This window comes from Camelus dromedarius, chromosome 29 (genome assembly GCF_036321535.1).
Source record: "Camelus dromedarius isolate mCamDro1 chromosome 29, mCamDro1.pat, whole genome shotgun sequence".
NCBI lineage: Eukaryota > Metazoa > Chordata > Mammalia > Artiodactyla > Camelidae > Camelus > Camelus dromedarius.
In genome coordinates this window covers 24,816,517-24,842,339 of record NC_087464.1, presented here as the reverse complement: position 1 = coordinate 24,842,339, position 25,823 = coordinate 24,816,517, and the positions used below count along the sequence as shown (strand labels likewise).

Sequence of the window (25,823 nt, the reverse complement as noted above, 5' to 3'; positions counted from 1 at the left end):
TAAACTTGAGTTCTGATGGAGTGTTTACTTTAGCCATGTTTTGTACCGTAATAAAAATACTTCAAAAGATACTTCTTTGGAAGAGCTAAAATGCAACCTTTGCTGTGGTTTAGGAACTGGCTTTTATCCTTAGAAGAGCTTTGTATGGTCAAAGAGAAATTACATGTATATCCCTTAGCTCGTTTCATACTGTTCCATAGCATGTGAACTCCTTTCCTGAGTAGGAGCGTATCTTGTTTTCTTGCATCTTTTAAAATTGCCCTGAAATAGAACCATAGACAAATTGATGCTTGTTAATGATCATATAATGAGTCATTATTTTAAAGTTCCTGAGTGGAATTTTGAAGATAGAGCAAGAGATAGTTTGTTTATTTTATAAAACCAGGTCTTCAAGGGATTCGTAATCTAAGAAAAAATAGTCCATCTAAAAGCATTGCTATAGAGGACTAAGTATTCGTGGCAGGTTTTTATATTTGTGTCGTCACCCTAACTTTGTGGTGGTGATAAAGCAATATAAAAAATTGCATGGTGTACCAGGAAATCTTGCATCATGATTTAATTTGCAATTGTTTTTTATTTGCTCACTTGTATTTCAGTGCAATCGACTGTTAAAGTGGTGTCCTGCCCCAGATTGCCACCATGTTGTTAAAGTCCAGTATCCTGACGCTAAACCTGTTCGCTGCAAATGTGGACGCCAGTTTTGGTGAGCAAGTGATTTCCTAAATTGGAACAGTGCACATAGCTTTCCTGTTTATTTTTGGTAGTAAAATAAGTAGAAAAAATTCTTTACCTCAAGGAGGTGGGTGATACCGATTTTAAATAGTGTATATTTCTTTTAAATGAGAATTAGATTAAAAAGTCATCTTAAAATAATTTTTCCTCTTCTTGCTCTAACTTTGGGATTTTTCTTTGGGGGAAAAATGCAGCTATAATCACGTTTTCTTGTGTTGCTCCCCTGGAACTTACACAGGCACAAACTTAAATAGGACAAGAACACAGTTCTCATTTCTGCTTGACTTAATTTGTCGAATTTTGTTTGTTTCCTTTAATGGCTCTTGATTGGCTTTCAGGTTTTCTCTCAGAAAATAAAGTGTGCAGGTTTTTTTTTCCCCCTCTGTTTCCTTTGTTGTGATCAGTTTTACTGAAAAGAAAATGTACAGATAAATTTGGAAAGATAAAACTTGGTTGCTTTTTAAAAGAAGAGTTTTCCTATGGCACCTCTGGCTACAGCTTTTTGGTAACCTGGATTCTTGGGAGTTCTGTAGCATACTCTTTAGCCTTTGAGTTCTAGATTCTACTTAACAGGGAATTTTCAATATCATGTGTTAGAGAGTTAAGATGATCTTCCATTCCTTTGTGGATCTTTTAGGAATGAGAAGCCAGTTAAGCCAAAGGACTGTAGAACTAGCAAACAGACATTTTATTGGTATTCCATATCACTCTTTTTTCCCCCGAACATCTATACAATTAGATTTATACATTATTAATACTAAACAATTCCAAAAGGGTAAACTCTTGGAGTTAGGGGAGATTACATTTCTATAAAATACATGCTATTTTGATAAAGATTAAAGATGCATTATTTCAGCATTTACTCTGTAGACAGAGGGTGGAGTCTGAGTCCTTATCTATTTTCAAATATACTTCAGTATGAAATATTTTGAATACATGCTTAAGAAAGTATAAGTATAATAACAGCAATGAATATTTACATAGTTTCAACTCAGCTTAATCAAGTAATAAAATATGACAGGTACATTTGAAGCCTCTTGGTGTTCCCTTCACCATCCCATTCCCCATCTTCTTTTCCAGCAATAACCATTTTCCTGACTTCATTTAAACTGATAGCACTTTATTTCTCTGATTTGCAAAGGATTTTTGGTATTTCTAAGTTACTTGGTTAGTTAAGTAATCAACCATTCCATGATTATTTTTTTCATAAGCATTTGTTTATTCTTAATTTATACTTTTTAAATAAATGTATATACCATGTGCCTAGAAAACAGAAAGGAATTAGCATTTAATATATTCTTAGAGAATATTTCGTTATATTCTTAGAGAATATTTCTTCATATTCTTTTGTTTTATACCTTGTTTGGTACAGTTTATCTCTGCTGATCTGAGGTTCATTTGTTTGGATCATGCAAAGATGTGACCTGTTTGCTCCCCACATGTTGCTTCCTCTGCATTAGTACTAAAGTAGAGAATTACCCTACAGAGCCAGGCTTTTACTTTTCATTTGAAGTGTTAAATATTTAATATATGCCAATGAAGCATTGATTGAAAGTTAAGTTCAAATTAGTGAACATGATTTTATTTTGGTTTCAGTTAGAGAATGGTTGCAGTGAGGAATTACGCATAGTAAAAACTATCAGAAAAATACAGATCTAACTAAATTGATTTTATTGTCTTAACAGCTTGGTGGCTGTTTAGATAGTCATTTCTTACGAAATTGTCATTATAGCATGTCTTCATGGTTATCAGTCGTTCTTCATTTCACACATAGACACCCAGTGTGTGCTGATCCCAATACTAGATTCTGATAATTTACTGCAGAATAAAATAGACAGAATTCCTGCTCGTTGTATTTGCCGGCCACTAGAAACTGGTGAAAGTATTGAGGAACTATAAAGCATGGAATTGTTTGCTCATTTACTTACTTACAGTAGGTAGGACTTAATTCTTTTAATTCTTTTGTCACTTAACAGCTTTAACTGTGGAGAAAATTGGCATGACCCTGTTAAATGTAAGGTGAGTCTGTCTGGCATTTTTATTTTTAAATAATGTAATAGAGTACTTCTAAGACTTGATGACTGAAAGCCACATCCCACAATTTTGTTATTTATCCATTAGTAGGTAGAAGATTGTATTTTGTCCTTTTTGTTTCAGATCATCTTTGTAAGTATTCAGGGAACATTCCTTGGGAATAAGTCACCTCCTGATTATTACCAGGATAAAGTTAAGGCACCTCCCTTGGATAGCTTTGCAGGTAGCTAAGGGGAATGACACACATCGCGGGTGGGCTTTGAATCAAGCTCTAGGTCCCCCACTTAGCTTTAGCCAGAGGAAGCCCTCCTTTGGTTGATTTTGTTTATACCTGGACTGGATATCAGAACCATAATATTTCTTGGTTCAAAAAGAAGTAAACCAGTGATAATCTTACCCTTTGGCTTTTACATTCAAGCTTGACTGTATTTAAGTGTTGAAGTAATTTGCTGTCTTTTTTAAGTCTTTTGTTGTACCCTAACAGTTCTTGTTTTTAAACAGTGGTTGAAGAAGTGGATTAAAAAGTGTGATGATGACAGTGAAACCTCTAATTGGATTGCAGCCAACACAAAGGTTGGTGTTTTCCTTCAGTAAACTCTTGGTTCTGAAACTGATAAGGATAGGAGCATCAACATTAGCAAAAGCAGGAAGTTTACCTAGTAAAGAGCCTTGTTCTGCCTTTTTCTCAATTAAAGTTTGGTTTTTGCTTTTAGAATGATTGCCTATTAATAATTTTCCTGTTTGAGTTTATTGAGTACTGTAGTACAGTATGCATAGTACTCTGCTTTAGAAGTTTTCTTCTATTGGAAAAATAGTAGTTGCTTTAAAAGTCTCCAGGGTTAGCTTTTAAGGAGTCATTCTTCAGTGCACTGTTCAGTCAGAGTAACTGAGTACCTTTTTTATTGTGTAATTGAGCTGGACTTAATGAGTTAAAAAAATTTTAAAACATGCTAAACTTCTAAAATATGATTTATTAAGAGACTTGGATCCTGTGATAGGAGCTTTGGGGTAAAATGAGTATCCTTGAGGGTTTGCTTTGTTTCTGTTTGTTTGTTTTTGAAATACACTACTGATGATAGTGGTTTCAATATTTAGTCCCTTTATGCCATAAATCACTTCTTTAACCCTACACAGATGTCTTACAAATGCAGGTAATCTTGAGCACCCTTCTTTTCTGTCATTTTCTGTCACTAAATAATAATTAAGCGTTTGAATCCAAACAGTGTACCCAGCCAATTTCTTAATAGAAAATTGTATAGATATCCAATCTTTACTTAATCCAATCACATATTTTATCCCATATGGAAGTCACTTGAGTGATGGATAATAGGATTATTAGGCTATTATTAAGTATCACGTGTGAAGGTGATGCTTTAAAGGACGCTGCGTTGTTTGACTGGTGTTAGTTATAGCTTTGTACTCTTCCATCGCTCAGTCACAGGACAGTGAAAAGAATCAGGAGTGCTTAAATAGTGAAGGCCAGCATGTGATTTTATACCATTAGTACTCTGCTCTACCCAAGAAGATTAAAGCATTTTCGTGCATTTCTAACCCCAGAAAGTATTGTCAGTGAAACAGTAAGTCTTGTCACATAGAACAAATGCCCACATCTTTGAGGAATGTAGTATTGAAAGTGATATTTTTGTGCTCTCTAAAAACCATCATGAGAAACACAACATGTTTCACTCAAGAAAACCTTACTATAATGTCAGGAAGTGGTTGCTTTTGTCATTTAAAAAAAAAATCCTAGCCAAGCATTCTTTTTCTGAAAACTGAAGATTTCCTGAGGGATAATTGAAATTCCCCTTTAATGAAATTTTCATTTAAGTCCCAGAATCCTTAAATATGCTGTCAAACTAGTATTTACAATAGGACTGCTAGGTTTTCACTAAGTAGTCTGATTAAACGGTAGCCTTCTTTCTGCATCTAGAAAAATCCCCCAATAGTCTAAATGCCCACAATGTTAAAATAGGGAGTACAGCCTGAATATGTTTGACTTCATTTAGAAGGTAGATTATTGAGCAAGAATGGCAATTTGTAATATCAGATATGTCTGCTTGGCAGTTTTGAGATGAAACTGAGTTTTTCTCTTAAGACATTTCAGAAGCTTTATTTATCATTGTTGTTAGTTCCTTAAACAGATTTGCAGATTGTTGATATGTTGAGAACTTAATACTATTTAGTTAATTATAACCAAGCAATATAGAATGAAACATATTTTAGGCCTGCAGTTTGCTTCTTTGGAAAAATGTAGTATTTCTTAGGTGATTTCAAAAATTTGATTTAAAATATATAATTAAAAATTGCCATATTGACTTTTACTTTTAAAAAAACTTTTATTTTAAAATAATTACAGGTCCATAGACCTATTTTAAATTACGATAGTTTATGGGCACTTTTGTCTGTTGGCAATCACTGAATTGTGCAGATAGAATGGGTGACACTCTCCCTACCTTATGGGAGTTACAGACATCAAACACAGATACACACAGCAAAAATACAATCTTTACATCTTATTTATAGTTTTATTAAATATAATGGGTAAGTTTGATTTTCTTGATTTTTCAAGAGAATGAAAGCATATGCCTGCAGGGAATAACTTTGGTTCATTAGTATCCAAGAAAATGATACAGACTTGGCAAAAAACATGATCTCTGTAGCACAATTGTAAATGGACCACAATGAGATGAATTTAAAACAGGGATATTTGGCAGAAGAAAGTTGGGAAATTCCGTAGCCACCAAAAGAATTTACCAGTCTTGCTTGAGGCCAAATTGCTTGGGTTTGAATCTTGACTACTATTTGCTACATGTGTGACCTTGTGCTAGTTTCTTTAAATTTTCCTTTCTCTTAGTTTATTCATCTCACAGATGGAACTAGGAATAGGAACACTACTAGGATTTATGAATTAATGTATATAAAACTGAGAACAGTGTGTGGGATACAGGAAGTACTTAATTATTTCTAGATGACACTGAAAGAATGTTATATTTACATGAACAAAATGTTTTACCTCCCATAAAACTATTATTACGATGTGTATGGATAAAAGTACTTAAAATGTTCCTGTTCCTCAACCCCACTAAAACAAATCCTTAAACTTTGTACATCTTAAAAGCCAGTAATAATAACAACTCATTTAATAGTGCTTATCAAGTATTTGATACTGTTCTAAGTGCTTTACATGTATTAATCACAATAAATGTGGTATTTAAAAATAAACCAAATCTAGAACTGGCTTCTCCTCAGTGTAGCATTGACACCAACTTTATAGTTTCTCTTCATAGGAATGTCCCAAATGCCATGTCACAATTGAGAAGGATGGCGGTTGTAATCACATGGTCTGTCGTAACCAGAACTGTAAAGCAGAGTTTTGCTGGGTGTGTCTTGGCCCTTGGGAACCACATGGATCTGCATGGTAGGTTGGGGGGATGAAGGGAAGAATATGTTCGCATAAGTATGTGATATCTGCCAAACAGCATGAAGTCTTCTACCCCACGGAAATCACCATCTGACTTGGGAGCTAGGTAATCAGTGTTGGAAGTACATGCGAGATACCCAGAGAGAGGGATTAATTAGACTTATTTCACAGAGTGGGTAACAATTGACATGAAGTTCAAGGAAGACTGAGGGCTTATTTGTTTAAAAACTGGTAGGAAAAACATTCAGGGCAAAAGGAGCAGCACGAACCGAGGCAGGTGTGAAAGTCACCCTCACTCAGCCGGGAGTCCCGCTGTCTCGAGTCGGCAGTCGTTGGAAACTTAAGACTGTTGGCAGAGCCCAGCCTGCAGTTGTGTTTTAGTTACCCTGCATAACATTAGACAGAAAGTTTCGTCCCAAACTGTAACAACTGGAAAACTGCCCAATGCAGTCCAGATTTTTAGCCTCTTAGGAACATGGAAACAGACCTGCATTCCTGTTTGGCAGAAGTCACCTGGATCGATCAGTAGCCCTTCAGATGGAGCTTCACTTTCCAGTTTAATGCTTTTCCCAAGACCGAAGCTTATTGGGATTTGTGTGTGTTACGATGACATCAGCCACATTTAGTAGAGAGGCATTCCTTTATTCCTTACATATTTCTTACCAATTTGGGAGATACAGGTAAGACTGAGGATGCCTTGAGTTTTGAGAAAAATGGGAGCTACGCATCTCCTGGTTAAAGTGAAACTGTTTCTGGGTGTTATAACATGCAGATAGCCTGTTTCACTAATTTGTCTGTCTTGCCGGTTTCCGACTGGCATTTAAATTTGTTGCCCCTCATAAGTTGTGGGGAATAGGAAAAGAGAAAGCAGACTGGTATCTAAAGTAGTTTGGACATTATCAGAAGGATTTTATTGAGGAGTGACAAGATTACATCGGTAGTTGAGATGAGAAGGCTCTGTAACATGTGCTTTATCCGTATTGTTTCATCATTGTGGCTGCTTTGTGAGAGTGGATGGGAGGGGAAGATCCCAATTTGAGACAATAACAAGTCTTCCCTTTTAGTTTCATTGGAATTTTCAATAGTTTCATTAGAGGAATTGTAGGAGGGATTACTTGTCTGAAACTAATTCTGAACCAGGTAAAATAACTCATTGGTTAAGTGGAAGTAAAGAAAGTGGTTTTACTTCAGTCAGAGCCGAGGAAGGGTGTTTGGGGTTTAGGTACTCTACATTTTAAGAAGGCAAACCAGAGGATTAGAGTGTTCCCAGAAATGGAATTCACTCGAGTATATGTAAACAATCTAGTGAAAGAGGAGAAAGAATGGGGAAGAAGAGTTATTAAAGAGAACTTCTGTATGTGTGTAAGGAAATCTCTCATCACAACTCAAATTTTAAGTGAGCTATATTGAAAACTGGAAAAGTACAAAACATGATGGATACAGAAGAATGAAGAATGGCCCAGGGGTCTCAGAAATGTTGCCTGTGTCTTGCCTTCACTTATGGCTGACATTGCAAATGAATCATGCTATACTTGTTTAAATCTGAAAACACCTGGGAACCCTCCAAATAGCATTCCAAGTGGCACTATCAGGCATCCAGGTTAGAAGTATAGAAGCACTCTGCTTGCTTTCTTGGCCTATAAATTCTTAACAGTGTTGGCAAAGCTTAGAATGAGTTGAAGCTTAAAAAATATCTTAGAAATGTCAAAAAAAAGTTTTTAAGGGTGTATCAGACAGGAAGAAGAGGTGTTACTAGTTGACCAGTAGAGGGCAAGGAGAGGCAGTCTTTGGGCTTAGCTGAGTAGAGTAATTACTTATAAGAGAGGATAGGATTATAAGCCAAGCTGGGGGGAAATTAATAAGTCTTCTGACCCAGGGGAATTATGGTCTGGGTTACTTAAGAACTTGAAGATGAGATCAGTGAGCCATTGTTGGCTATTTCTGAGTACTTTCGGAAAATAGAAAGGTACCAAATACTGGAAACAGAATGTAATCCCAAGTTTCCAAAATCTGTGATTCCATAAACTACTCATTAACCACATAGTTTAATTTTTCTCTTATATGAAATTCCAGAATCAAATGGTATTATTACAGTGATGGATTTGGGAATGTTTTGTAGATTTCAGCGAGATTTTTCAGTGTAGATTCATGGCCTAGGCTATGAATACAGATGGGGGTATTTGGGGTTTAATTGACCATTTCTTAGAGTACAGATAATAGATTTGTGTTTTCCTAGTGGAATGCTTTAAAGGTTTACTGAAAGGCTTTGTCCTCATCTTTTTTATTCACATAAATTGCATACTGCTTTTATGGTTAGTTTTATTGATGATTTTCTTGAATATGAGAATCTTGTATACATTTTGGGGTAACATCAGAGAGGGATATTGAAATAGAAACCATTATAGTCTTGAAGAGATTGACAAGCTGGAATAATGAATCCAGTTTAACAAGATTTAAATTAAACTCAAAATTCTTTCTAAAAAGATCAGTGTTAAAAGATTCTAAAGACATGACAATAGCACGTGAACAGTATACTCACTAGTTACGAGCAAAGGCCTCCGTTGGCAGGCAGGCGTAAATTTAATTTCCATCTTCGAAATTCTAGCTTTGTGACCTTAAGTTTATCTTCTCAAGACCCAGTTCTTCATCTGCTCAATGAAGATAATATAATAACATATTTCATAAGGTGGCTGAGGGTATTAAATGTGATAGTACGTTTAAAGTCCTTGGTAAGTGGATGGTATGTCCTAAGCACTCAGTAAGTATCAGCTGTTCCTGTAAAAGAAAAGGTGAAGTAGTCAGGACAGGGGAAGTGCCAGTCGCACTCATCTCCACTCTGAGCTGACTTCCCCGGTCAGGTTTCCCATTGCTTCTCATTTTGTGTATTACTCAGTTTTCAGTGACTTATAAACTGTAACATCATGTAAAGCACACAGCACAGCACCTGTTATATAGCAGATCATCAACTGTTGGTTCTCTTTGTTGTATAAAAGTCAAGAATAGAAGGTAGCTCTAGGAAAGTTGGGAATAGTTGGCTAAATAATAGACAACCTGGGATATAAGGTGATCTCTTCAAAAACTGAGAAGTTCAAACTGCAGTTGTAAGTGGAACTTCTAGATAACAATATTTTCTGATGATTATAGGTGAACTGATTTGAATGAACTACCTCAGGAGGTGGGAAATTGCCTGTTACTAGTAGAGAACTGATACGCTTTTATGGAAAGGATTCATGCGCTAGGTGTGGGTTAGATTTGACAACTTTGAGTTCCTTTCAGTCTGGTAATTCTATCGTTATAATCGTAGAAGGAACCCTGGGTATTTTAGCCTCTCTGTTTAACTGTGTAAAGGAGGATACTGGTTCTAGATAATATCTAAAACTAGACTAAAGTTCTGTGACTCGTTCCCTTTTCATTGATGTGTGTCTTTATGGAATCCTCTCCACTTGCTCTAAGGTACAACTGTAACCGCTATAACGAGGATGACGCAAAGGCAGCAAGAGACGCACAGGAGGTAAGTGCTTCCTTTTCAGGTGACAGGTGAACAGGAATGCGTTCCAGTGAATGAGGGAGTACCTCAGCAGAGGTGTTCCATTGTGAAAGATTTGGAGAAAGACACTCTGGTAAATACTGGGTATCTGTCTGTGTGTGCATGGAGAAAGGAAATCTTATGCAAAATGGGTTATCAGGAGGACTCCTATTTATATGTTTGTTTGCATTTTTAAGGTTAATCTAGTTATGTAGCACAGTTCAGGTTTCAGTAGTCTTCGTGTTAAGGTTTTCCATCCCCAGCAAGGAGACTAGTGAACAGTATTTAAGTGGCACTGCTGCTGTTCATAGGCAGTCTTGCTTCTTTTTAAGTAATTAATTGCCTCATTGTTCTTCGAGAAGCTCTAGTGATTCTAGGTGAGCTAATTTGGAATGAACACCTCAGGAGGTGGGGATTTCTCTATTACTGGGTAAGGAAATAACCCACTATTATAGTAGAAAGGATTCAGACACTAGGTGTGGATTAGATGCAGTAACAGTTTGAGTTCCTTTAAGCTGATAATTGTCATAATTGTAGAATCCTGAAATTTAACCGCTCCTTACATTCTTCCACTCCATTTTGAAAATCCCCAGTGTCCCCAGATAGCTTCTTTTCAAATGGTTTGTATTGCCGCTGCATTCAAAAACCTAACCTGTTTGTTACGGTTTCACTTTTTAAATGTTCCTTTAAAATTTATTTATAATATAAATGACCATAAATACAAAAAATATGTTTGTATAACCTGGTCTGTTGCATTACAGACTTTCACAATATTTGTAATCCTTTTAAAAGGAAAAAAAATACCTCACAGATTCCAATGTTGGTTTAATTATATTCATTATAATATTACTTAAATATGTTTAAACATAAAACCAGCTATAAACGCTTACGCAGCTGTACAGCCAAGCCGAGAAAACTACAAAACCAGTCAGACTCAACTTAGAGCTGATTTAATGGATAAGTTTGCTGAAATGAAACGACTGTTGACAGACTGTTGTAAGGCCAGGTTTCTAAAATTTATTGCTAGCCTCCTGCTGAGTGCCGTGTGATAACTTGTCTTCCCACCAGTTTCCTATGTCCCAGCTGTTGCACACTCATTCCTACCGTGCATCCAAGTTTGATTTGATTAGAATTTATTATTGGTGTCTTCTCTTACTGCTTACTGTTCTCATTCTTAACTCTGGCGCACTTTTATTGCTCGATGCCAGTTTTGACCACTTCACAGATAAAAGACCTGAAAACATTGCATCTCAGTTATAAGTTCATTCAGATGGTCCAGAGAATATTTGTGATTTCTGTAGGTTATTATCAAATTTTTAATATTTAAAAATTCCATGATTTGGTTTAAGCCACATCATGACATTTCACCCCCATGTAATCGTGGTGTAAAAAGCTCTACAGTGACAGTCATGTTTTTCCCGTCTCCCATTTGGAATTGATTCTTTCTGGGTTTTGGTTTTTGTTTGGTTTGGTTCGGTTTTTTAATCTTAGCCTTTTTTACCTGTGGCTCTCTACTTCTGTTTTAAGCAGTCACATTGTTTTAAGCTCTAGTGAAGAGACCATAACTTTTCCTAAAGTTTCCTTCTAATTTTGATATTTTTTGAGTCCATAGAGAAATGTTCTTTTTTTCTTACGCTGCATTAGATTTTTCCTAATTACCATGGTGAACTTTTGATTTTCACTTATCCTGAATGAAGAGTCGTCTAGCTAGTTCTAGCCAGAATATGGTATTTTCTGATGGAGGAAAGTAGGCGAGTTATCCTTGGCCTTGACATAGCCTGCATTTGAGTGCTGGTAGAATCCCTTTCTGAGATCCACAAGGAGGCTGGATTATTGGGCATAGCTTCTAAGCCCTTGTAATGTCCATTTTAGGTACTAGAATGCATTATTTTTCTAGCTCCTATATATTGGACTTAACTAGAATCTTCTGATCTTGTGGGTGTATAGAGAAAGATTTCATCATGAGTGCCTTTGTTTAGTGGGAACCATGCCTCCTAGAATGGAGCACACCGTTGCACATCCATTTGGCTTATTCTTTCCCCACTCCCCCCACTTCCATACTCTGGCCTAGTGGTTACTGGGAGTTGTAGTTTTAAAAAGTACTGGATGGTTGGCATGTAGTCCAGAAAGAACATAGATGGTACTTTGAGTGCCTTGGAAAGGGTTACTTGTATTGTTGAAAGTTGTTGAGTTACTATAGTAAGTGCTAACAGTAGTTTGTCATTTGAATTTCTTACCTTCTGGACTAGGAGTCAGTATACTTTTTCTGTGAATGGCCAGATGGTAAATGTTTTCAGCTCTGCACACTATATGGTCTCTGTTACAGCTACTCACATCTGCCCCTGCTCTTACAGTGCTGAGTCAGCCGTAGACTTCGAGTGGACAGTGCTCCGGGTTAACTTTATTTACAGAAATAGGCAGCAGCTGGATCTGGCTCACAGGCCAGAGTTTGCCTACCCCTGTTCTAAGAGGTCAAGTTGTTTTGATTTTTTTGATTTTTTTTCCCAGAGTGTTTTTAGGACACTGCATTTCTCAATTCAGATTCTGGCGTTTGATTAAAAAGTTAGTCTTATTTGCAGTGCTGTTGCTTGTTTTCTTTTCATGTTGAATTTTTGAGGTATTTTAGTGAGAAGCTATTTGAAAATTGTTGGTCACATTAAGTCCTCTAACATACATTTTTTAAAATATATAATTACCATTTCATCTTGGGAATTTGACAGGCTTGAAAATATTAGTGCTTTGTGGAGAGATATAAAATGCCAAGCAGATTATTTTCTATGTATTATTTCATTTTTTGATATAATTGGCATAATTTTAGATTGTTAATCATTAATATATAATATCTAATAACAGTATTATTTTTAATCTAATAATGATCAGATATAATTGGCATAATATTTTTAGATATAACTGGTGTAATTTTCTACTGTTTAAGCATTGATTTGATATCTGTCTGACTCTTGAAATAATATGGCTTGTGTAGGTTTTTTTGAGATGTTTCCACATTGTCTGATACTGGATCATGTGATTGGTTAATTATGTGATTCAGTGTTAGTATTTCTAACAAGAGACCAACCATAGGGCCTGGTAATATCTGTGCTCTTTGTAGACTTTAAGGCATGAGGACAGGACGAGGAGATGATAGTAAAAAAAAAAAAAAAAAAAAAGAAAGAAAGAAAGAAAGAAAGAAAGAAAGAAAGAAAGAAAGAAAGAAATTGGTATGTGTGGTAAGGAACCCTTCCATCGTGGTTGCGTTTAACAAGCATTTATTAATCATTTTCTGTGTATTAGGTTCTAGAGATAACAGGATTACTTTTTAAAAAATGTATCTGCCCTAGAGAGCTACAGTGTAATGGGAGAGAACCATGCGAATTATTTTTGCAGTATGATAAATAATATAAAACAAATTTAGACCTAGATATATTGTTTCTTTGGTAATACTTCATGTATCTTTAAGAGAGTCTTTTGATAAAACTGTAGTATCATTATTATATTTGTATGTATATTTGTTATATAGTACATTATATACTGTAATTATGCTGTATATTTATTACATATTTTTAAAGCAGTACTTTGTTTAATATCATCAACTCTCTAATGTTCAAATGTTCCCATTTATCTCATAAACTTTCTTTCATAGTTGATTCAAATCAGGATCCACACAGGTCCATAAATTGGATATAACTTATATCTCTTGAGTCTCCCCTAATCTGTAGGTCCTTTTGTTTTTTCTTTTAGGTTTTATTTCTTCCTTGCCGTTTATTTGTTGTGTAAACTAAGTCATTTTGTCTTGTAAAATTTTCCACATTTTCAATTTTGCTGATGTTAACTTCCTGGGTTCCTTATAGGTTCTTCTACCCCTGTATTTCCTGAAACTGGTGGTTAATTTTAGATAATTGGATTTAGACTCAACTTGGGATGGAGGGTGGAAAGAACACAGAACATGTAACTGGTAGTACTGTATAGTTTCTGTTGCATTATATTAGGTGTTACGTGATGTCTGCTTGTTTCTCTTTTGTTTTCTACTTTAAAATATTGATGCTTCTTGCTTTTTTATACCTTATTGCATGCTGCAGAACAGAGCTATCCAATAGAACTTTCTGTAATGATGGAAATGTTCCTTATCTTTATTTACTGTCCAGTTTGGTAGCCACTGACCACATACGGCTGTTGAACACTGAGGAACTGAATTTTCAATTTTAATTTAAATAGCCACATGTGACTGGTGGCTGATATACTGGAAGGTACAGCTATATAAGACATTCAAAACAATATTAAATGACAAAGGTAGCAATATGGGGGAAGGATACAGCTCAGTGGTAGAGCACGTGCTTAGCGTGCATGAGGTCCAGGGTTCAATCCCAAGTACCTCCGTTAAATTAAAAAAATAAAAACCTTATTGTCTCCCCCGCAAAACAAAACAAAATAAAAGGAAGCAGTAGATATCTGTTCCTGCTTTTAGCCTAAATTCTTAGACCGTTTCATCAGTAAGTATGATGTCAGCTTTTGTGTGTATGTAATACAGTTACAGTTATGTGACCTTGATTCTTCTTTATGGGGCAGCGATCTAGGGCAGCCCTGCAGAGGTACCTGTTCTACTGTAACCGCTATATGAACCACATGCAGAGTCTGCGCTTCGAGCACAAACTGTATGCACAGGTGAAGCAGAAGATGGAGGAGATGCAGCAGCACAACATGTCCTGGATCGAGGTGCAGTTCCTGAAGAAAGCAGTTGACGTCCTCTGCCAGTGCCGTGCCACACTCATGTACACCTATGTCTTCGCTTTCTACCTCAAAAAGAATAACCAGTCCATTATCTTTGAGGTAGGAATCATTACTGAGTGGGGGAAGAGCCCACATGTGTCATAGGACTGCTTGATCTTTCATAGATATGATAGATATAGTTTTAAAGGTTCCTATGTGCCAAAAAATGTGGATTAAAAGTTTTAGTGTTTATTAGGAAGGTACAAGAAAAAAGTTAGATTTCTTGCTGTAAACTACATTCAAATTCATGTGGTTTAGCCAGCTAGCCATTAAGTGTGCAGGCTCTGAAATTAGCCCTGAATTTGAATCTTGTCTTCATCACTTTTTAGCTCTGTTGGCTTGGAGCAAAGTACTTAACCTCTTCCATATCTCTACTTTGAAATGGGGATAGTACTTTTCTAGAAGTGTCAAAAACTTTAGGTGAGACAGTCCATGTATAGTGCTTATAGAACACTTGGCACATCATAAGTTCTTTTGAAAGTCTTTATCCAGGCAAAACTAGTAACATGGTATTTAGAAGTTAATATAACATCTACTTTTTGTGGAGAAGTAATGACTAAAACGAAGCTTTTAGTAGCGAAAGCTTTTTGAGTAGAGATGTTCATGTAAAATTGATGCCTGCAGCCCTGATGCTGGTGGACGGCTAGATGGTCCCAGCAGGTGGGCACTGAGTTGCGTGAGTGTGCAGAACCAGCCACAGTAGAAAAGGGCAGCAGAACGTTAATCTTCCATACAGTGCTGTCTTTTAAGAGGTAGGTGGTCAGCTGAGGAATAATGGGTTTTTCCTCAAGTTTTAGCAAATGGTAGTTCTCAGAACTAGAAGATTCCAAAAAACGTTTTCTTAAATCCTTTAAAAATGCCCTTGATACTCTTCCAGAGGTAATGGATAAATCCTTAGTTCTTTTTAACATTTAAAAAACCGTCCTGGAATAGAAATAATAAGTTGTTAGGGATGAAAGTGATAAAGCTCTTTACAAGTGCAGTTAAACCGCCTGTGAAAGTTACAGAACCGGTGTTGAGAGCAGTCTGTCAAGGAGGCAGCTAAGATGGTTTATCTTTTAGCTTTTGTGAAGCCAGGTTGACTGTATATTCTTCTTCCTCTTGCAGAATAACCAAGCAGATCTAGAGAATGCCACAGAGGTGCTCTCGGGCTACCTGGAGCGAGATATTTCCCAGGACTCTCTGCAGGACATAAAGCAGAAAGTACAAGACAAGTACAGGTGAGGTCTCTCCCGTAGCTGCTGAGCACGGGGCTCTGCCGCCCGCGGTCGGGTGTGCCCTGGTGACCACGTGGGGTGGTGTGGAGCTGGGGATTAGCATCTGCAGTAACTGAGCGGCTGCCGCCTTCCTCATGGATTGGGTCTGTCCTTTGGGTGACAGATTGCGGATAGCGCTCATCAAGCGCAGTGGAGGAAATCCTGATTCTGCTGCTCCCGTGCAGCTTCCTCTGTGCAGCTGCTGCCCTGCAAGGAAGCAGGGGCCCAAAAGGGCAAGAGGACATGAGGCTGAGGGGCGGGATTGGGTGGCTGGCCCTAGCTTCGGTTTCCTGTGGATCAGGGCTGTTGACAAGTGAGCTGTCCAGACTTTCTAAAGAGGTTTTGTGAGGTTTGTTTTTTCTAAGAAGAGATTTACTTTGTTCTGGGGATGGATGATACTTGAAGATACGCCACCTCTTAAGCTAAAAATGCAAAACGTTTGGTTTCTCAACATGGAGCTCTTTCTCCCAAAGGTGTTTTCTGGGAAACGCCTAGTACCTTGTTAGCAGCAGGAGAAACCTCTGGGGACTGGGGAGGGCTTGGAGACTGAGTCCTGAGTAGAACTTTCGCCTCCTGTAGCCACCTGCAGCACTTCATGGTGCTTCCACAGTTAGCAAAGGTTTTACACATGTGAGTAAGTAACCCTGGAAATTACCTCCTAAAACTGTTCCTGAATCTGTAGAATGACAAGATTGAACCTCATGATTTCTAAGGCCTTTATTTTATTGCTCTAGAATTAATTCTCAAAACTGGAAACTATGACTTATGAAAAATACCTTTTTAAAATTAGAACCAGTCATGTGTTTACATCTAGACCTGAAAATCTGCGTATTAAAAACCGATGCTTGGTTCCAAGTCTGGGTATACTGTAGGATACCTTAAAAAATAAGTAAATGTCCTTTTTCCCCCTTATTGGAGGCTGACAACAAGTTTTTTTTTTCTCTTTGATTACAGATACTGTGAGAGTCGACGAAGGGTTTTGTTACAGCATGTGCATGAAGGCTATGAAAAGGATCTGTGGGAGTACATTGAGGACTGAGAATGGCCCTGCATAAAATGAACTCTGAAAACTTTACCATCTAGAGTGCTCATGCAATTAAAACAAACAAAACAAAACAAACACACACAAGGAGGCACTAAGCCTATTCTGACACCACTGGTCTGTAGTACCAGAATTCTCTTTTGTTAACGGAAAGTTTAAGTAAATTATATTGTAATAAAAAAAAGGTAGATAAACCATTGTACAACAGTATTCTAGGCCGCCAACAAAAGTGTGACAGACACACTAAAAGCCCTCCAACTTTAACTTGTAACGTAGCTTCATTCTCAAAGCTGACTCCTTTTTTTTTTCTTTTTCTTTTCCCTGAGTGTAGTACAGTTAAAATTCAAAACAGCTCCTTGACACTGCTTTTCATGTCCAACCCAGCCGTTTTGTTGTACTTTGGTAAAGGACCTCTTCCCCTTCCTCCCCACACATACAGACACACCACACACACAGACCGACTCTTTCTCTCATACCCCAAGGTCATGAGTGAATGATGATTAGTTTCTTGTAAAGAAAATTCTTGGGGCTGGGAAGGGGGTAGGCAGAAAGAGGAAGTAAACAAACAAACAAAAAAACAAAAAAACTTTGTATATGACTTTTAAAACAAGAGGACTACACAGTATTTTTCCGAGTTGTATATAGCGCACATGCATGGACCGAGCAAGCGTGGCACGTGTTTGCATAATGTTTAATTACAGAAATATTTATTCTTTAAAAATCTTCAAGATTATGTCTATTTGCTGTGCATTTTCTTTCAGTTTGCTTTATCTTTCCAGGGTTGAGGGTTGGGATAAAAGGTGTGTTGGTTTAGCACCTCTGGAAGACCTAACTAGAGCTCTTTGATTTCCCTTTCCTGAGCTTACTTTGCCCTCTCTGGTTTTATGTCTGTTGCTGGCCATAGGCCTCATGCCCTGAACTCCCAGCCCTGGTCAGGGACAGGGAGGTCAAGCCCTGAGTGAATGCCGTGGCCTGATAAGGGCTGCAGCAGGGAGCTTTGTTCCTGCAATGCAAGAGGGGCCCAGCCCCAGCCTCCTCCCCTGCCGGCCTCATGCCTGTGTGCCCACGGCACGCTCGCAGCTGAAGGCTTCCTGGGCTTCCTGTCACACCCAGAGGAAGCACTTCAGTTTTTTTTCCCCTTAATTGCTGCTTTGAGCCCTTTAAGATTTTGGTTACGGCTCTTCTCTCATCCCTTCTTATGTTAGGGTGTCAAATAGAATGTTTTTGCTTCAAATATAAATATAAATAAATAGCCATTCACTTAGTTTCAGATTGTGAATTAAAAATGGCAGATACTGAAATTGCTTGTGTGTGTTGCTGTGGGTTCGGTTTGAAGGCAAACACCCCTAGAACTTGATACGGCCAACTAGTGCATTTTAATAGAAATCACTGAGTTTGCTTCTTTTCTATTGTCAGCAGATAGGAGAATTAATAATGCGTTTTAGCTGTGATGTCCATTTTTATGAAATTTCTACTAAGAGCTATGTTAAAAGTGAAGGGTGGTGGTGGTTTTATTAACTGTATGTCTGTGTAGGCCATTCTGGCTGTGGTATTTTTCAACAGGTCAGCATCCCTGAATCTATCCGTTTTATACAGGAGTGCGGAGTGAACTAGGCAACTCAAGTAAGAGGTCTTCACACTAAATCGCAGTTCTGGCTGACGGACCTCTTCGTCTTCCTCTCAGTGTCCTGCGTCTGGGGAGTGTTTACCGCTTGGGAGGCGGCCTTGCCTGCTCTTGCATCGTACATCTTACCCTGCTCCATTGGGAAGCGGGTTCGCTTTCCTCTGGCCTTTTGCCTAAGTTAGGCTTTGCTGAATCAACCCTACTTTTCCTTTTAGAAAAGGTTGTTACATGAGATGTACTTGCAACTATTTTTTCCCCATCAAAAATCAGTGAATGTTTGCTGAGTATATTATGCTGCTTCCTTGAACCACGTGTCGCTTTAGGATCAACTTTACCTGTACTTTTTATCCTCCCCTCCCTTGCCACCTCAGGTGCGAATCTGAACTCTGTCTGTTTCTTCCGTATTCTCTTCTCCTCCCCTTTCCCTGTCATCCATTTGACTTTATTTTAAATGACTGCATCAATCTTAAAACATTTATCGAAACTAAGAAGTTTTTATTGTTCTTGTTGTTTTAAAAGGCTTGAATAAGTTCCTTTCCCTGGTAACTTTGAAAAGCAGCCAGAGTTGCTATCTAGATGTATGTGGTTCCCTTAAAATGTTTTGTGTATATGTGGTATTTTTAAAAAATCTTACCAGTTAACTGCAGTATATAGGTTTGAGTGTCATAAATCCTCTTTACATGCGCCCCTTGCAATGAGTATCCAAAAACAGTGTGCACACTTCCTAGCATCGGGCCCCGCCCATGGAGGAACAGTGCTTTGTAGAGCTGCTTTCTAGTTTCAGTGTTGACGTATTACCTGAGGGCATTGCAGTTGTGGGTGCATTCCCTAATTTGTATGGATCAAGGTGAACTGGCTTTTTCTACTTCCAAACTTGCAACAGCTATCTCCGTATTTGACAGAATTCCCCGAGTTAATTGCTTTCACTGTTAGTAACTTCAGTGACCCCAACTGGGATAGGCAAGCCACACTGTGTAAGAGCTCCCCTGTGTCACCTCTGTCCGAGGGCTCTATTCATGGTTGGCACCAGGTCTCCCTGTCTTCTTGAGGGCAGCTACACTGTCTTCTGAGAAGTGCATGCTTCATTTGAGCAATTCATTGAGCAGCAGATGGACTTTAAATGACTTACAATAAAAATGTTGATCCAAAGCTCAGGATACAAACCACAGTGGTAAAACTGAGTAGCATATACTATCAGACTCTAAATTCTGTGTAATCTGCTGCGACCCAGATCGTGTTTTATGTGTATTTAAATAAATATATTAAATACACATGTGTATACATACACACACATATAACAGATCCAAGACTGACTGGATTTGAAATGGTTGAATCAGCAGTGTAAAATGTGGTTCAACCATGATGAGGAACTGAAATACAATTTTAAGAGAGAAAAGGACTTGATGTAACAAATTCTTTTAGCTACAAATCCCGGTGTAGAGCACTTGGGGGATGGGGGGGGCGGGTTGGTGAGACAATCAGATCGGTAAATTGATTAAATGCTCCTAACCCTGTAATTTTGTGCATAGAGCACCCTGTGCTGTGGAAATAACTGTTCTTAGATTTTCATTGTAACTGGACTGTTCAGGTTGCCCAGAGGGAAAGAACATTCCTAATTCTAATAAAATAAACTTTTATTTTGTTATTCCATTAGTTACTTACGTTTATTTTTATAGTTTATTAAAAAAAAAAAGGGTGGCCCAAGTCACCTGTATTATGTGCCTTATTCACTGTTCCTATGTAACATAAAATGTCAAGATTTGGTTCCGTTTCTTTGCAGGGAACTGTGAATGAGACTATCCCTAGCAATTAACTTAGCTAATGAAGCCTTTAGAGCATTTTCTGGAAGCTTTCCAGAATGTGTCTTGTACATTGACTTTAGAATGCTGTTCATGTTGTAACAGTGATATTACTCAGTACATCTGTCAATTTTTAAAGATAAAACACTTAAAAAGTCATTTTCAACCTTAAAACTCCTTCACCATACTTCCATTTAGCTCACTCTTTGAAACTGATATATTCCATAGGGATGGAGGGAGAGTTGTCTTCTAAAGAAGGTCCCAAAGTTGAGGTCTGTCACTGATACTCTAGCCAAGCCCAGATTTCAGGAAAATTTAATTTTGTCTAATTTGGATTTATAATTATAAGAGTTCATTTATCATTTGTATCTTCGAAGCACTTTAACTTCTATTATTTGTTTAAAGCAAGTGGGGTAGAAATTACTCTGTTTAACAAAAGGAAATAAGGTTCAACAAGGTTGAGTAACTTGCCTAAGATCTCACAGTTTCTCCTGTCTGGAACTCAAGCTTTCTTCCAGCTGATCAATGTCATACTACCTCTTTGTATCGTGTTTTCTTCATCTGATTTCAGAAAGACCTAGCATTCAGTACCAGGAAAGGTGGTTCTTAGCTATAGTGTTGTACTTTTAAACCACATGGAAGACTGTGTAAAAATCTGTCACTACTACTGTTAGAGGAATGCTGTATAGTTTCTCTCTGATCTTTAATTTGCTGTGGCAGAGTTTGCAACTAATACGGCTCTGTTTTGCCTAATCAAAGAAATCAGCCATGGATAGAAGACTAATAACCCTTGTCATCTTGGTGACTGGGACAGGTGTCAAGAGAAGACTATCCCGTGTGAGGGTTGAGAGTAAACAGTTTAGCACCATTTGATTTGATAAACAGTGGCCAAGTAATTTGCACTTGTTGGTCTAGTTATTTGTTCAACTGAATTCCCAGTGTAAAGGATTTTGGGTAGTCTGTTAGAACTTGTTACAGAATTTGTTTTATGACTGAAAGTGCGCAGAACAGCCCATATTCATCTGTTCTCAGCATTTCTCCTTGGACTGGAGGAACTGCGGGACTCAGATGATTAGGTAGTGAGCATTAGGGGTAAGTTTTGGCTCCTTCAGAAACAGAAAAACGTGTGGACCTCTCAGACTTTTTCAGATTTCTTTGGGGGTAAAATTGGTGTATTTTTGGTTCATTTTAAGGAATTTGTTTCTCCACTTAATTATACAAGATGTTAACTAGCTAATTGGAAATGCTCAACTGGAAATAATCCAATGGTGCCCACTGTAGGAGGAGAGGCGTCTGTGGTTGGTCTTTCCCCAAGCAGTAGCATTTAGGAAAATAATGCATTCTTTCAAGAAGCAGTTTTCAGACTGAGTGAACTACAGATATGCTTGTTTAGGGCCATTTTCAGAGTGGGAGAAAATTAGTAAATAAATCAGTCACACATGGATAATATAGCAGCTGTAACAACGCCAAAAGCACAACTTGAGGACCGCAGCAATCCGGGGCTTCAGGTAGTGCAGGAGTCTCAAACTCAGGTGCCTGCGAGAGCCAGGGCGGTGCTTCACTGGGCCCCTGGGCCGAGCGGGCGCTGAGAGGGGCCTGTCAGACACTTGACGTGAATTCTCCGAATTCTGGAATGTCGGTCATTAATTTAAAATACTTTGAAGTGTGGGCCAAACAAAAACTGCACCTGGGCCGTATCATTTTCCAACTTCGGTCGCAACTTAGTGCTGCTGTTCATCTTAGACACCGAAATTGCCGAGAAGTTTCAAAAGGGAAAAACGAGCTATGCCCGAGTCCCGCCCCATAGAGAGGATGATCTAATTGCTTGGGATGTGTCCCGGCCGTCAGTGTCTTTAGAGCCCTCTTCCCTACCCCCAACCCTATGCTTGCGCACTGCACCTCGAGACCTACAGTAAGGCTGAGACCACTCATCCAGACACTTGCATGGCTTGAAAGAGAAGTGTAGCTGAGTACTCTAGGTCGTAAGGGACAATAAGACGAGTGGCAAATTCGCAAGCTCAGAGAGGAGCCACGCTGTAGGCCCCAGCTGAGGGGGGGTCTCTTGGAACCATATTTCCTAAGGGTCTAGTGGCAAGTGCCCAATTTGTTTTTTGTCAGTTTTTTGGTAAGTGGCCCACCTTGGAGAAAATAATTAAGTTCATAAATCCCAAAGAACTGTTGGCAAGCTGAGTAGAATTTTCCCATCAGCTGGTAATCTCTTCTCTTACCAAGGGAGAGAACTATCTGGAAGTAAGTAAGTGTAGAGTCTGAGCAAAGATGGTTGAATGGTTATTTGTGTCAAGTCAATGCACAGTTCCACTTAATCACTTAAGTTCAGAGCACTTGAACATTTCTCGCTGTCACTTTCATTCTTTTCATGACCTTGTAAAGACAGTGGATTTGCCTGTTTTTATTCCCAGTGTAGTTGGTGAGGTGGAAAGAAGAAAGAATATCAGTATTTCTCAGCCATAGTTTTCCCTTCTGTAAAATGGGGATACCAACAGGAGCTATAGTTTGTTAAGTGCTTCTCGCCAGATGCCTTACTCATGTTATTTGCGTCTTCTAAGCAGCCCTAAAACAAAGTAGGCATTGCCACCCTATTTTATAAATGAGAAAGCAAGTTTATGGACTATTAAGTCAAAATTTACAGAGAGGTTATGGTGGGGCCGTGCCTGTCTGATGCCATGTGTTTAGTCCATCATGTTACATTGTCTTCTATAGGAGTATTGTGAGGATCAAAGAAAATGGGAGGACAAAGCCTAGTTACAAATAATGTGCATACTAATCCTAACTTAGGCAAAATTAATACGGATACAAAGCTGCCTCAGACTCCCAAAGGCAGGATGAGATTGGATCCAGGAACTAGAAACCCATTTTGGACTCCTAAACTGGCATTGTCTGTCGTCTGTGCATCCACATCATTCTAATGGCGTCAGCTTTTCCTGTAGGCTACCCCATAGCTCTAGGCGTAGTACATGCTGACTATTCCAGACACGTGGAGACAGAACCGAGCAGCCCTGGGACAAGATCATTGGTACGAACGGGGCTTACCCCTGTGGGCCGGGAGGCAGATGTTTGAGATCATAGTTTGCTGGCAGTCGGTCATAGTACCGAAATGCCCTGAAAGGTTTCTTTTTAAATTAAATGTAAAGAATTAGCATACAACAGGTAATTATGGCTAACTTACTTAGTTTTTACTAAATGCTCCATGCCCATCTTTTTAAAACTCATGTCCATTTTATAAATAAGGAAATAGAAGCTTAGAGAAGGTAGGTAATTTCTTTGAGGTCATCCTTTTTAAGTGGCAGAAGGAAGGTTCAAACCTAGGTACCTTCAGTCAGCGTCCACGGTGTTGGGCACTGTTCTGGGCACCACAGGTCCAGCGGTGAGCAGAGGGCTCTGCTGGTTTGTCTGAAGCACTTAACCCTGATTCCTCAGGAGACTCGGTGGGTTGTCCAAGAGCGCCCAGCCAGCTGACGGCAGGTCTGGGGGCACGTGTGACCACTACACTGTATTCTTTTCATCGCTCTAGCTGCTTCTCAAAACAACCCTGCCGAAAGTACCTGCTCAAATGATAAAGATTGGTTAGGGGGCTTAGAGGATTCAATGACCAATTCTTATTTTGGGCTGTTTTCTGTTAAAAACATGTCTCTTTTTGTTAGCCTCAGATACTCTACTAAGAAGGACCCAAAGGATGCCTTTTTCTCCCTCACGTTTCAGAGCCACCTTAGCTAAAATTTTAATGAGTTTAGAAGCAAGCCTCGTATTTCCAAACCCCTCCAGAAGGCCAGTCCTGTTTTGAGCTGATGCTGTGGCACAAAGGAAAATTTCCTGATTTGGTGTCTTGCTTAGCACCTGCGTATCCCTCCTCACTCACTCCTCCTGTGTAAAAGTTTGGTGTTTACTTTTCAAGCTGCCTGCTTTTTTACTATGGAGTATACAGGTTTCTTTCAGGTTGGAAATTTGGAAGGTGATTATAGAAATTATTCTCTATAGTAGATAGTTAATTCTCCAGAAAGCTCTCTAGGCTGAAAACTTGATTCTGTGGATTTAGATTTCCTTTTGATGGCTAGAATTGGTTTCTGTGTGTGTAACAAGTGCCCGAGAAACCACTTCAGTGCATGCTAAATGGCTGTTTCCTAGAATTGTTAATCAGAACTTACGCAGTGACTATCTGGCTATCTAGTATCAATCGGCCGAGTTAGTATTCCTGAGGAGTGAGCAAACACGTAGTTCTAAGTTTTGTGAGGGACCCTATCCCCAAACATCACTATTTACTGAACTTCCCAGCTTCCTCTTGCAGGGAGACTCCCTGTGTGTGCTCCCACCTCTGCAGGTCACACCATTTTCTCAGAGGGCGTGCAGAATTAAATGATAGCCAGGCTTTAGGGAGCACCTCTGGTGGGCCTACTGGGCAGCAGACATTCTAACGGAACACTCTGAGATTGTAAGTTCTTGCACCTGCTCTCCAGTCATTTATAACCTAATTGCTGGTCTTCCTGGTATGAACAAAGTTGTTTGCTTGTTAATAAATTCCTACCGTATGACCCTGACTTGTGGTTCATTTCTACATAACTAGGGCAAATACTAAGAGTTTTCTAACAAAGGAGGAAGCATGATCTGAGTGTGCATCTGCTTTGGATAGGAAATACATTTGTTTGTGTCCAAAAATCCTGTAACTGGTTTAGAGCACTGTTAAAGTCATGGCAACAAGCACCAGAGAATGGGTTTAATGAAAAGCAATAGTGTTCTACATGACTTTGAAGACTGTTTACTCCATTATTTTACTGCCATGCAATATAGTTAAGTATTCTACTATCTACTCATGTTAAAATCACATTAGTACATACAATGTGCCTTACAGTGGTGTAACGATTGCTCACTAACCGATGGAAATAAATGGTTGGTTCCACAGAATTGCTTCACAGATCCTAAATGCTACTTCTTAGGGACACTGGATTCTGTGCCCTTTAAGATAAATTCTACAGTCAAGGGCCAAGCCCTGATCAGATTAGAGCCCAAAGATCATGATGAGGAGAACGAATCAGGTCAGTAAAGGGCTGGGGACAGATGCTCCCGGAACAGGTAGGAGCCACTCACCTTTATTCTACAATGATTTATAGCAATCACACGTCTTAAGTGTTCAGACTGATGTTTTTAACACCTGTGTGCATCTGTGACACAGCCACCCAGAAGAAGCTAGCGTGCAGCACCATCAACCCAGGAAGTTCTCTTGTGCGTCTTTCAAGTCGTTCCTGCTCCCCGCCTGCCCCAGTGATCATTTGCTGATTTCTCACTTTGGACTTTATAATAGTTGGAATCTCATAATGTGTACTCTTGCATCTGGCTTCTCTCACTTACAATGCTTTAAAGACTCATCCATACTGTTGTATTGGTAAATTATTCTTTATTGCTGGTAGTATTTCATTCTATAAATACACTACACTTTGTTTATCCATCCTCCTGTTGATGACTTTTAGGTTTCATTGGGGGCAATTATGTATAAGGCTGCTACGAACATTCTTATTTTTTGGTTGTTATTTGGATACATGTTTTCATTTCTCTTGGATAAGCAGCTAAGAGTAAAATAGTTACTGAGTCATATGATAACTTTTTAAGAAACGG

At 38.5% G+C, this 25,823-nt stretch overlaps 1 protein-coding gene across 3 annotated transcripts in view; it reads left to right on the top strand.

Moving 5' to 3' along the window:
• Window positions 1–20,044, top strand: part of ARIH1 (ariadne RBR E3 ubiquitin protein ligase 1) — an 85,258-nt gene extending 65,214 nt beyond the window's left edge. For all 3 annotated transcript variants that reach the window (XM_064480732.1, XM_064480733.1, XM_010977928.3), the window contains 8 exons: window positions 597–703; window positions 2,709–2,751; window positions 3,268–3,339; window positions 6,054–6,184; window positions 9,641–9,698; window positions 14,277–14,537; window positions 15,585–15,697; window positions 16,688–20,044. In XM_064480732.1, coding sequence (XP_064336802.1) covers window positions 597–703; window positions 2,709–2,751; window positions 3,268–3,339; window positions 6,054–6,184; window positions 9,641–9,698; window positions 14,277–14,537; window positions 15,585–15,697; window positions 16,688–16,772 — 870 coding nt within the window. In that variant the 3' untranslated portion in view covers window positions 16,773–20,044. The remainder of the gene's footprint in view (window positions 1–596; window positions 704–2,708; window positions 2,752–3,267; window positions 3,340–6,053; window positions 6,185–9,640; window positions 9,699–14,276; window positions 14,538–15,584; window positions 15,698–16,687) is intronic.
• Window positions 20,045–25,823: the final 5,779 nt, after the last annotated feature.